The sequence below is a fragment of the Drosophila kikkawai genome, chromosome 3R (assembly GCF_030179895.1).
Source record: "Drosophila kikkawai strain 14028-0561.14 chromosome 3R, DkikHiC1v2, whole genome shotgun sequence".
In the NCBI taxonomy this organism is placed as follows: Eukaryota; Metazoa; Arthropoda; class Insecta; order Diptera; family Drosophilidae; genus Drosophila; species Drosophila kikkawai.
Window position 1 is genome coordinate 8,777,701 of NC_091731.1, and position 12,083 is coordinate 8,789,783.

At 39.2% G+C, this 12,083-nt stretch overlaps 2 protein-coding genes across 8 annotated transcripts in view; both read left to right on the forward strand.

Annotated features, from left to right (window-relative positions):
* The window catches only part of Dys (Dystrophin), a 178,441-nt gene that overhangs the window by 102,284 nt on the left and 64,074 nt on the right, over positions 1–12,083 (forward strand). The window lies entirely within an intron of this gene.
* On the forward strand, positions 4,184–9,726 carry LOC108084695 (uncharacterized). The gene is made up of 2 exons (XM_017181029.3): positions 4,184–5,883; positions 5,939–9,726. Exons 1-2 carry the CDS (start codon positions 4,435–4,437, stop codon positions 5,948–5,950), a joined length of 1,461 nt encoding a protein of 486 aa, XP_017036518.2. The 5' UTR covers positions 4,184–4,434; the 3' UTR covers positions 5,951–9,726.

A 12,083-nucleotide genomic window follows, 5' to 3' on the forward strand; every position in this document is an offset into this window, starting at 1 on the left:
TATTACAGATATTTTTGAGGGCAACAATTTAAGGGCCAGAGGCTGCTTATTTGTTTCATTTAGCCAAATTGCATTCGTATTTGTGTTTTGCCAACGCAAAATGCAAACAATAAAAGTTGAATGCCACCACCACCCATGACAAACACAGCACAGTGCTGCCGAAAGTATGCTTCTCATAATGCAATTGCAAACAATTACCCCGGACTGAAGTAATTGCATTTCCAGTGCACACACACACGCTCGTGCAACAACAATTCACAATTTACAATTTGCATTACAAAGTAATTATTTCTGCAACAGTGAACCCCCGCCGGAGAGAAAAATCCCTCCCAGCTTGCCACCCCACTTTTCTCGCCCAATTTTCCCCAATTTTGTTTAGTAAATGAAGTGCAAAATCAACGCGATGTCGCCGGGGCCAACAACAAGCCACCTTTCCGGCTACTCCCACTATTGACAGCCTGACCGAATGACATTTATTTTAATTAGCTTCACAGGCCAGCGCTACGGGTGCACATGGCACCAGAAGGACCCGGAATTCACTTTTAGCCCCGGCGCAATTAACAAATGCAATTTTGTGGCCTTTAATGTTTATTGTGTGCATTTATTTGCATCGAGGGCATGGGGGACATTGAGCGGAGGTGTAAATGCACTGGGTGTTTGTGTGTACATTGTTTGCAGAGGCGTGAAAACCCAAAAAATAACTTTTTAATTACTATAACGGACATTGCGGTTAATTACACTGGACAACATGGTTGGCGATAAGCCAATTTGTATGGGTTTAATGTCTCTCGTTGCCGTTGCAATAGCGTTGATTGAAATAAAGAACTGGGCGGGCTTACAATTTTTGGTATTTTTATTTGAAAAAAGTTTTTTAATGTTGTTCGAAATAAGTTTCTTTTAAATTTTGTTCTAATAAGGCATTTACAAAAACAAAATTAATATTAAAAATAAAAAAGCTATTTTTTTCATATTAATAAGAAGTATAAATTTAGCCACAATGTTAAAATTTTACCGCCTCTGAGCCTGGTTTATATATTGTGTATACAGTGCGTATGCGTTATTTTCCTATTATAAACATAAAACAACATATGCATACATATATACCCAAAACTAAGCATTGCTACCCCTAATTACGTTATTTATTTACCAATGTAATGCCGACAGATGACCGGCAGGAAAGTGTACGCTTTTTCAACGCTTTTTGATTAAAAGCCGCAAAGGCAACCATCAAAGTGCGTGCTTAAAATAATTGCAATTGTCAAGCGCTGAAAGCCGAGAGGCTCAGGTGGTCGAAATGGGAGGCGGGGCATGGCCATTGTCAACGGCTTTCAATTGGAGGCTCAACACGCCTTGTTTGCCCGCCTGCCACGCCCCTCGGCCCTCGCCCCCCTTGACCGTGTCGCATATTAATTGCATGTCATAAATCATGATTATGCCACTTGCTGACCAACCGCTGGGCTAGTCGCAGTTATTATTATTAATCTTTGTCGCCCACACACACACTCGCTCACAGCTAGAAATCCCCAGCGGAGGGGCGTGTCCTGAAAGGGAGTGGGAAATAGTCCCGAGAGAGTCGGAGCATAGCCATATGTTGGGTCCATGTAAATTGCGATGTTCATTCCGGCGCGCCGGCCTATCTTGATTAATTGCGAAAGTTTACCAGGACACAGGGCCAGGACACAGGACACTGGTCTGCGGACCCATGGAAATATGTCAGCTGCTTCCCTTTTCGGGGAAGAAAAACATTGGCAACAAAAGTGCCCAACAAGAGTGGCCAACGAGCGCCATAACACGCGTATGTTGTCGCGTAAATTGGTTTTAATATTTAAAGCACTTCATTACTTACACCGCCACGATGCACTGTGAAACGTGAGAAGGCGAGGGATGAGGCAGAGGGAAAGCAGAAGAGGAGACAACACCCTGTTAAGCCGCCGAAAAGTAGGCTACAAGCTGCTGGCTTAATCAAGTGAAATTGAATCAACTTGTTGACCCTGGGAGAGATCCCAGAGAAAACAGGAAATTTAATTTCTTAAATTAAATAAATACAAATACAGAAATTGAACCGATTCAACAGGCTATAAATCACGGGATTTACAAACCTTTTTAAAATTCATCTAAAAGTATGCAATAAAATATTTCCGAGTAAATTTGTTAGTTTTGGATACTTGATGAGATTTTAATCCACTTCCTACTTTTGTATTTATTTATTAATTTGTATTTTTAAGGACATAAATATAAACTCAACATAGAAAAATCATTTCTTGTCCATACAAGCTTATAAAATTGGATTTTCGGTAAAGCACTAAGCAATTCTTTCGACTCACAGTGATTAAATAATTTATTGGCAGCCTGTTAACCTGCTCATATTGAAATAGTTCAAGTCGGAAGAATAAATGGCAAAATATTGTATATTGTGTATACACTATACTTTCATAGAAAGTGCTTTTCTAATCAGAAATCAATCAAAGGATTCTGTTCAGATTAGCTTCTGCTCCGAGTGGAAACATGGGGAAAGAAAAGCTATCAGAAATGGGAGGACGAAGTTTGCGTTAGAGTAAACAATTTCATTTTTTACCTGTCCTGCGGAACAAAGCAAAGAGAGATCTAAGCCGGCATCTGTTTGCATGCTTTCAGGTGCCTCAGCATCTCTGACAGGGCGTCATATGCAATGCTCAACAAAGTGCATGTGCGTACCTATCTATGTGTGAGTTCGTATACTTCCGCTCTGCGGCAGTTTCAGGCAATTGAAGGCAGATTCTTGTCTTTTCCATTTTTCCCCTGCTGATTTTTGACATATTTTCTCTGGCAGCAGCAGCAGTAACGCCGGCAAACAAACTAACAAACTTCGGGGCGTTTTTCAGGTGCAACTGGGTTAACATGGCTACGATGGAAATTGCTGCAAGAAAAACGGGGTGGCACGGGTCGGCGGGAATGCAAATGCTGTCGGAAAATGGATACAACGAAAAACAAAAAAAAAGTATAAAGAAATGGGTGGAAAAATCTGAAAAACTGCTCGCAGTAAACGAAATGCATTCGCAGTTTTCGCAATTTGTTCAGCCACCCCCAAAGCTCGCTTTTTGAGCATATGCAACAGCTCAATTTTGTATTGAATGGCCCTGCACTTGCCTCAAAATCTGCAGATTTTCCACGGATTTATTTTTTTTACTCTTGTTCAGATTGTTTGTTTGAATGGCAGCTTCATTAATGCGAATATTCAGCCGCCAGACAATGGGCTGAGATCGGGAGCTTCTGTTTTAATGTCACTGACTTCGTCGTTCCTGTGCCTGTGCCTCTGCCGTGCTGATGAAATCAAATTGCAAGCAATTACTTTAATGCTGCCCCTGTCAACGCCCCCCTTTCCGCCGCCGCCGCGGCATCCCTTACTTTTAAGGAGTGCAAAAGACCGCAACTCGTTTGCGGTTCTCGCACTCGGCGTATTTGAATGGAACCGCCATTAACTGCGGTGAAAGGAGTACGCATATCCTTATGCACACACGAAAAATAAAGTGTATTTTTCATCGGTTTGGTAATGATTACAGGTTTGATTGATTGCAATTGAATTCGGCCAAATGAAGCAAGATTTCGCTGGCATTCCTTTGGCTCTCGGTCTCGCCTGCCAGGTTGTTAATGATGTGTGCCAGTGTCTGCACTATAATTAAGAGAAAAGATCCGTGGAAAATTAATGAAGTTAGCGATCCGAGCCAGAAGCAGAGTTTTCGTTAAAAGCTTATAGATACAAATATGGACACATATTTAATAAGAATATTAATAATTAATCGGAAATGGATGTTTGCCTTCTTTTTAGTGGAAAACCAAAGGCAGTTGTCATTTCTTGTATTTAAGCTTAAATATATGTATTTATTTCAAATAACCAACCAATTTTTATTCAATCGGGGCATCATTAGCATAAGTTATATATAAAATTAATATTTTCTAATAGAATTTAAAAAAAATAATTATTTTTTGACATCTTCATTTCTTTTGTTTAACAGTTTATTTAAATATATATTGTGTTTTGTATTGAAAAATATTTAGAAATATAGGAGTTGTAGGGAATCTCCCGAGTGCCTTCAAAACAAAAAGATGGTTTGCGGTGTACATCCCAAATGTCCATAGAATCATCCATTATAAAAAACATATAATGCATTTGTAGCAGGCCAATTGCATTAAGTGGAGTCTGGGCACACGATTCGATGAGTTACGCTCTCTGAGAGAGCAGGTTACACTCTCTCTCTCAGAGAGCGTCGCTACTGGTTTTCGGGGTTGAAGAGAGCTGCCTACGTGCAGCGAGATCACTGTCATTCGAGCGAACAAATTGTAAAGACGTGTGTGTAAAAGTACTTAAGAATAAATAAATATTTAATAAAACATCCTGTCACAAACTTCAGAAGTGGGATTGGGAAAAAAATTTCCCCCAACGCCAGTGTGAATAAAATGGATTTAAACATTAGTGACATAACAGTGGTACAATTAAAACGGTGGTTGGAGGTGCTGAAATTGTCGACAAAGGGAACGAAGAACGAGCTGTTTGCGCGGCTAGCCAAAGTTCCGGTAGAAGTTCGAGGAAGCGCTCCCGAAAATTGTACCGAAATGGATCAACAAATTTTGCAGCCGGACGTGGAGTCCCGTGAGCTGGACATGGAAAGCGGCGAGGAGATGCAGATCGAAGTTCAGACTCTGGAAAATTTGCGTGTCGAAATTGCAAAGGCACAGAAAAAGCTGGAAAATTTAAATCGCCAGATCGGCAACGAAGACACGGAGAATGAAGGAGGCGAAAATGCGCAACTGAGGAACAGAGACGGCAACAGCAGTTCCGAGAATTTGGAGCAGAGCGTTAGAAGCTTCGAGAACACACAGCGTGGCGATGACAGAGACGGCGAGATAGGCGGCGGTAGAAGCGGCGGCAGCGGCGATGACAGAGACGGCGAGATAGGCGGCGGTAGAAGCGGCGGTAGAAGCGGCGGCAGCGGCGATGACAGAGACGGCGAGATAGGCGGCGGTAGAAGCGGCGGCAGCGGCGAAGACAGAGACGGCGATATGAGCGGCGGCAGAGGTGAAGGCAGAGATGGAGATAAAAACGGCGACAGACGCGAAGAGCGAGACGGCGATAGAAGCGGCGTCAGAGGCAATTCTGGCGAAATTGGTGTGCAGCAAAACGGAGACAGATTTGAAACTAGCGGCTTGTTGTCACCCGGCTTTAACATGGCCAGGGAAATCTTAATGGATTTCACTGAGAAAGTGTCTGTGCGGTCGTGGATTGCGCAATACGAGAATATATCAGCGTTATATTCTCTGTCAGACATGCAGCGACGTGCTTTGCTGATCAGCAAATTGAAGGGAAATTCGTTGGAATGGATGCATGCTGATGCAGGGCGGTTTGCGAAGCCTGTTAATGAGTTGCTGGAACAACTCAAGTTGGCGTTTGGAGGCATCGAGTCCAAGTCTGTCCTACGTCGCAAGTTCGAAGCGCGTAGTTGGTCTCCAAATGAGCAGTTTGCCACATACTTTGGCGAGAAATGCAGACTGGCTCGAGATGTCGCAATGGACGAGGACGAACTACTGGATGGGCTCGTGGAGGGCATTCCAGTACTTAGCTTGCGTACACAGGCCAAGCTCCAATGTTTTGATGGCCCGGAGAGGATGCTGAGGGCGTTTGCAGACATTAGGCTCCCAGCAAAGGGGCCAGCCATGGCGAAATTGGCGGCAGCGAAGGCGGTTCCAGCGAGCAGCGAGACTCGTTGCTTCAATTGCAACGCGAAGGGGCACTGGAAGAGGGAGTGCACTAAGCCAAAGAGGTCGCCAGGTTCGTGCTACGGATGCGGCGCAGAGGATCACCGGATTGCTGAATGCCCCGGAAATAAGAAGAAGGCAGAAAACAATTATGTAAGATTGTTGAAAATTTTTTGCAGTGAATATCCTAACCAGCCTATTATTACAGAGTGCCAAATAGATTCGGGAAGCCCAGTTTCATTTATTAAGCGTTCATATGTACCAGCGAATATTAAATTAGAACCTCAAGAAGAGAGTTATTTTGGAATAAACAAAAGCTTATTGAAAAGTTTTGGAAAAATATTATGCTTTATATATAAAAATGAAATAAAGATTTGGTTTAAATTAATTGTAGTGGCTGATGAATCTATGGGCTGTAATATTGTGCTGGGTAGAGATTTTATGAAAGTTTGTGGTCTAGAAATTGATTTGGAAGCATTGAAAATTGTAACTGTAGAGTGTATTGAAACTGATGTCGAGAAGAAAGCGAAAGAGCTTTCCAACAATTGTATGGAACTAAAAAATGCAGGAATAAAATTAGGCGACATAAAGTTAGGTACAAGATTAGGAGATAGTTATTTGGATGAACAGTTAGGTGAAACGTTAGGTGAAAAGAATTTAGGTACAACATTAGAGGAAAAGAGTTTAGGTACAACATTAGAGGGAAAGAGTTTAGGTACAACATTAGAGGGAAAGAGTTTAGGTACAAAATTAATTAGAAACAGTTTAGGTACAAGCTTAGGTAAACAAAGTTTAGGTACAATTTGGAATGAGAATTTTGAAGGTACAGTTTTGAATAAAGATTCATTGTGGAATGCATATGAGGAAGATGTAAGGATAGGTGGAACAAACAATTTCGATGAGCAACTTTTAGGTACAAAGAAGTTAGATGAACCAATGGGAGTTTTGGAGGAAAATTTTGAAAAGGAAATGATGCAAATAAATATGTTAGAGCATGAGAAGGAAGAAAGGGTTTATGATATTGGAGAACAGGTTAGTTATACAGACAAAATAAAGTTAATTGGAATATTAGAGTCGAATTATATACATGTTCCGAGGCCTGAATTGCCGAAAAGTAGATGTGAAATTAATATAATTCTGGAGAACTCAAAACCATTTAGTTGTGTACCTAGGAGGCTATCGTATAGTGAAAAGGAAGCGTTACAGAAATTGTTAGATGAATACTTAGAAAATGGGATTATTCAGAGTAGTAGGTCTGAATACGCTTCTCCAATAGTGTTAGTGAAGAAAACGAGTGGCGAGCTTAGACTATGCATCGATTTCAGAAGGCTAAACAAAATTATGGTCAAAGATAATTATCCAATTCCTTTAATTGATGACTTATTGGATAAATTGGTTGGAAAATCGGTATTTACAAAATTGGATTTAAAGAATGGGTACTTTCATGTGTTCGTGAACAAAGATTCGGTGAAGTATACATCTTTTACAACGCCATTAGGACAGTTTGAGTTTTTACGTATGCCAATGGGTTTGAAAACAGCGCCTCAGGTATTTCAAAGATTTGTGAATGATATTTTTTCTGATATGATTCGAGAAAATAAGGTTATAATATACATGGATGATATTTTAATTGCAAGTCACGATATCAAAGAACATTTAGAAATATTAGTAGAAGTATTTAGGAGATTAGTGGAAAATAAATTAGAACTTAGAATGGATAAATGCAAGTTTCTACAAGATAAGGTAAAATATTTAGGTTTCTTAATTTCAAAGGAAGGAATAAAAGCTGATGAGAAGGGATTAGAAGCAATAAAAAATTTTCCAATTCCGAGTAAAGTGCAAGCTGTGCAAAGTTTCTTAGGTTTGTGTTCTTATTTTCGACGATTTATAAAGGACTTTTCGATATTGGCAAAACCTCTATATGACTTGTTGAGAAAAGATAAGACGTTCGAGTTTGGGAAAGCAGAGTTGGATTGTTTTACACTTTTGAAGGATAAATTAGTAGCAGCCCCAGTGCTGGCTCTATATGATCATAGAGATGATATTGAGCTTCATTGCGATGCGAGTGCGTTAGGTTTTGGAGCTGTACTGCTGCAGAGGAAGGAAGATAAGAAACTACACCCAATATTTTACTTTTCGAAGAGATCCACTCCGACTGAGGCGAAATATCATAGCTTTGAGTTAGAGACGTTAGCTATTATTTATGCACTTAGAAGGTTTAGGATATATTTACAGGGTAAACCTTTCAAAATCGTAACAGACTGTAACTCGTTAACATTAACTCTGAATAAGATAGACTTAAACCCAAGAATTGCGAGATGGGCGTTAGAGCTACAGGAATTTGATTATGAATTGAAGCACAGAGCAGGTAGGCAAATGCAGCATGTCGATGCACTTAGCAGATGTAATAATGTTATGATAATAGACGCAAATACTTTTGAGGATAACTTAATAATTTGTCAGGCAAGAGATACTAAGCTAAAAGAAATTAGGGAAATTTTAGAGAACAGAGAACATAAATGGTTTGAGATGAGGAATGGGGTTATATATAGGAAGGATAATAACAATAGACTTCTGTTTTATGTACCAAGTAGAATGGAGCAACATGTTTTGTACAAGTATCATGACGAATTAGGGCATATTGGACGGGATAAGATGTTAGACGCTATTAGTAAAAGTTATTGGTTCCCGAGCATGAAAGATAAGGTTTGTGAACACATTCAAAACTGTTTGAAGTGTATAGCGTTCTCTCCTAAAGTAGGTAAAGGAGATGGACTGCTACACAGTATACCGAAAGGCAATAAGCCATTTGAGGTGATACATATTGATCATTATGGCCCAGTAGACAATAGCAGATCAAAGAAGCATATATTAGTGGTGATAGATGGATTCACGAAATTTGTTAGGCTTTATACTACGAAAACAACAAACACAAAGGAAGTTTTGAGCGCATTAGCAGACTATTTTCGGGCGTATAGCAGACCTAGGTGTATTATATCAGATCGAGGAAGTTGCTTCACATCAACGGATTTCGCAAATTTTGTTGAGGAAAGGAATATAAAACACATAAAAATTGCTACGGGATCACCACAAGCCAATGGTCAAGTGGAGCGAGTAAATAGAAGTTTAGGACCGATGATTGCGAAACTTTCAGAACCAGAAAGAGGACTACACTGGGATGTAGTAGTAGAGAAGGTAGAGTATTCGTTGAATAATACACTGCATAGCAGCATTAAGCAGTTTCCCAGTGAAATTTTATTCGGAATAGCCCAGAGGGGAGAAGATAGTGATGAATTTAAGGAAAAGTTAAAAGAGGAAGAAAAAGTTAGAGAAACGTTAGAGGATGATGATGAAATTATTGAGGAAAACAGGAGAAATTTAGAACAGCTAAGAAGAAAATTAGAAGGCGAAGAGGAAATTGAAGAAAATTTAGAAGGTGAAGAAAAAATTATAGAAAACTTAGAAAGTGATGAAGAAATCATTGAGGAAAATAGGAAAAATTTAGAACAACTTAGACAGAAAGCAGAAGAAAATCAAAGAAAGTCGCAGTTAAGAAACGAAACCTATTACAATTCGAAAAGAAAGCTGAATTCAGAATACAGAGAAGGAGACTATGTAATGGTAAAGAATTTTGATAGTACCGCAGGAGTTAGTAGGAAGTTAATACCCAAAAACAAAGGACCGTACATTATTGGAAAAGTTTTGAGAAATGATAGATTTTTGTTAAAAGACATCGATGGGTTTCAATTATCTCGAAATCCATATCAAGGAGTTTGGAGCGCTAATAATATTCGGCATTGGATGAAAGATGATAGTAAATCTAGATAAATAAAATTGAAACAGAAATCATAAAAATCAAGAAAATTGTAAACTAAAAAATGAGAAAAGAAATTGTACAAACTATATGAATTGTTAACTAATTCTAAGACTAAATTTAAGATATTTTTAGCCGAGATAGTGGGCTATCTCAAGGTCAGGACGGCCGAGTTGTAGCAGGCCAATTGCATTAAGTGGAGTCTGGGCACACGATTCGATGAGTTACGCTCTCTGAGAGAGCAGGTTACACTCTCTCTCTCAGAGAGCGTCGCTACTGGTTTTCGGGGTTGAAGAGAGCTGCCTACGTGCAGCGAGATCACTGTCATTCGAGCGAACAAATTGTAAAGACGTGTGTGTAAAAGTACTTAAGAATAAATAAATATTTAATAAAACATCCTGTCACACATTTGTTAAAAGTTAAGTGTCTCCAGGTAATTACGTGGCGTTATTATTAAAGTTGTGTCCTGATGTTTTTTATTACAATTGAAAGTCAAAACCCCCGAATTTTGGCTAAAAATTAATAAATTAATTTGCTATAATCGATGTGAAACAAAATATTATTAAGATATCGGACAACAAATTAAATACCACACCTCCTCCCTTAAAGTATTCCCATAATATTATACAATTACTGAAGCAATAAAAATCCCACTACATATTTTAAACCATTTACGTATTGTTAAAAAATAACCTACAAACATAAGAAATATCCACCACTTTTAGTATATTTAAATATCAACCCCATCTAGTGACATTTAATACGGTTACCGCCTTCCATTTGAATAATTCCCCATCAAGCACCCGTAGAAAACAGTAGAAACTCCTATTTTGTATGCAAATGCCACGCCCACCGCCCCTCTCACATGACCGAAACGGAACCTTATATTTTCGATGACTTGTTTTCGTTACACATCTTAGCATCGATTACATTTTTGCCAAATTGAATTGTGCAGCAAGGACGGAACAAAAAATAGAATAAGAAGAAAGAAAATGGAAAATAGGAGGGAAAAGAAATTGCTTCCTTGCATGTTTTCCATCCCAGTCGCCATGTGGGAGGCTGAAAGGGGCGGGGCTGCGTTCGGAAAATTGGGTTGCATGATGACAAGAGTTGAATTCGATTGAATGCGACATGCTGGCAAAAAGAGGGAGCACAATTTGCATCCATGTGCAATTTACGGCCTAAATGTCAATTTCACTTAAGGCCGACTTTCACTGGATTTTATTCTACTCTTTCGATCGGAAAGTTAAGGCGCTTTAAGCCGGTGTCCTGTTGACACTTTAAGTATAATTAGTAGGCAAAGGACGAGAGAGAGAAAGATGGAGGGAGACAGTGAGAGAGCAAGACAAACAGAGGGAGGAGAATAAGGAAAAGCTTGACTTTTCCAGAGTGCACTGCATCAAAGTCGAAATGGCGGTCGAGTGTGTTTGGCGATGGAGTGAGGCAATTGCAGATGCCTGATGGAGTGGCCCCCTTTTGGCCCGTCATAATTCCAGCTTAGAGTCGCTTTTGTACAGTGAAACGAAGCTAAGAAGAATTTTGTTTTGATATTCGGAAACTATTTTTTGAAATTCGTTAAAAAAAATGTTTGTTCCGCCGGAAATTTAAGGCTTAATTAATATTTTTAAAAAGATATATCGTTTATTTATCGATATTTAAAATAAGTGCGATATATCGATATTTTATTTCTCATACTGGCAATCTAGTTTTAATAATGTCTTAAATTCGTCTGAACAAATTAAATAAATAAAATGTAAGTAGTATAAATAATAATTTAAGGTAACACTAAGAAACTATCGAATGTAAATATCGATAAATAACTGTGCACTCGATATTGTTATCGACCGTGCATGATCGAAGAGGTGCGATCACTACCTAGAGAGAAACATATAGACACAACCTTGTGAAACTAACCTAGAGAGCGCCAACGAGAGAAGAAGTATTAAATAAAGTTTAACAAAAATTAAAGTTTTACAAAAGTAACATTTTATCAATATAGTTTGTAAAATATTTAAAATTTCGATATTTTTAACGATATTTTCGACAATTTTTATCGCAAGTTTTTGACTTTATATATAAATATGACTCCTCTCGTACATTTCAAAATAAGCAATAGTTGATCCCTTTTACCTTAATTAATAAAAGTTGTTTGGTTTTCTGGCTTGTCTAAGTTTGACTGTCATTCCCTACTCACCTAAGCATACTCCTATACTTTTGGCAGATAGAGGGAAATGCAGGCACAGAAGGCAGAAGGATAATTGCAATCCCCGCTAATGCTGGAATGCTGGCGAATGTGCACCGGCTTTGTATTTTGCATTTTCCTGGTGGGTCCTCTGCCCCTCCGCCCACCGTCCTTTGTCAATCTCTGGCGGGCATTGTTGACATTTGTCAACGAACGGTTTTCCCCCAGACGCGCTCTCGCTTTTTTCGGGATTTATTGTGTTTAATGTGTTGAAAAGACTCCTTATTTATGGCAACTGGATTTGTGGATCCGCTTTTCCTTTTGCTTTTCCTTTTCCCCTCCGTGGCACTGGCAACA

Coding starts and splice junctions, on each gene's coding strand:
- LOC108084695 (XM_017181029.3), top strand. CDS start 4,435: ATGGATTTAAACATTAGTGACATAACAGTGGTACAATTAAAACGGTGG.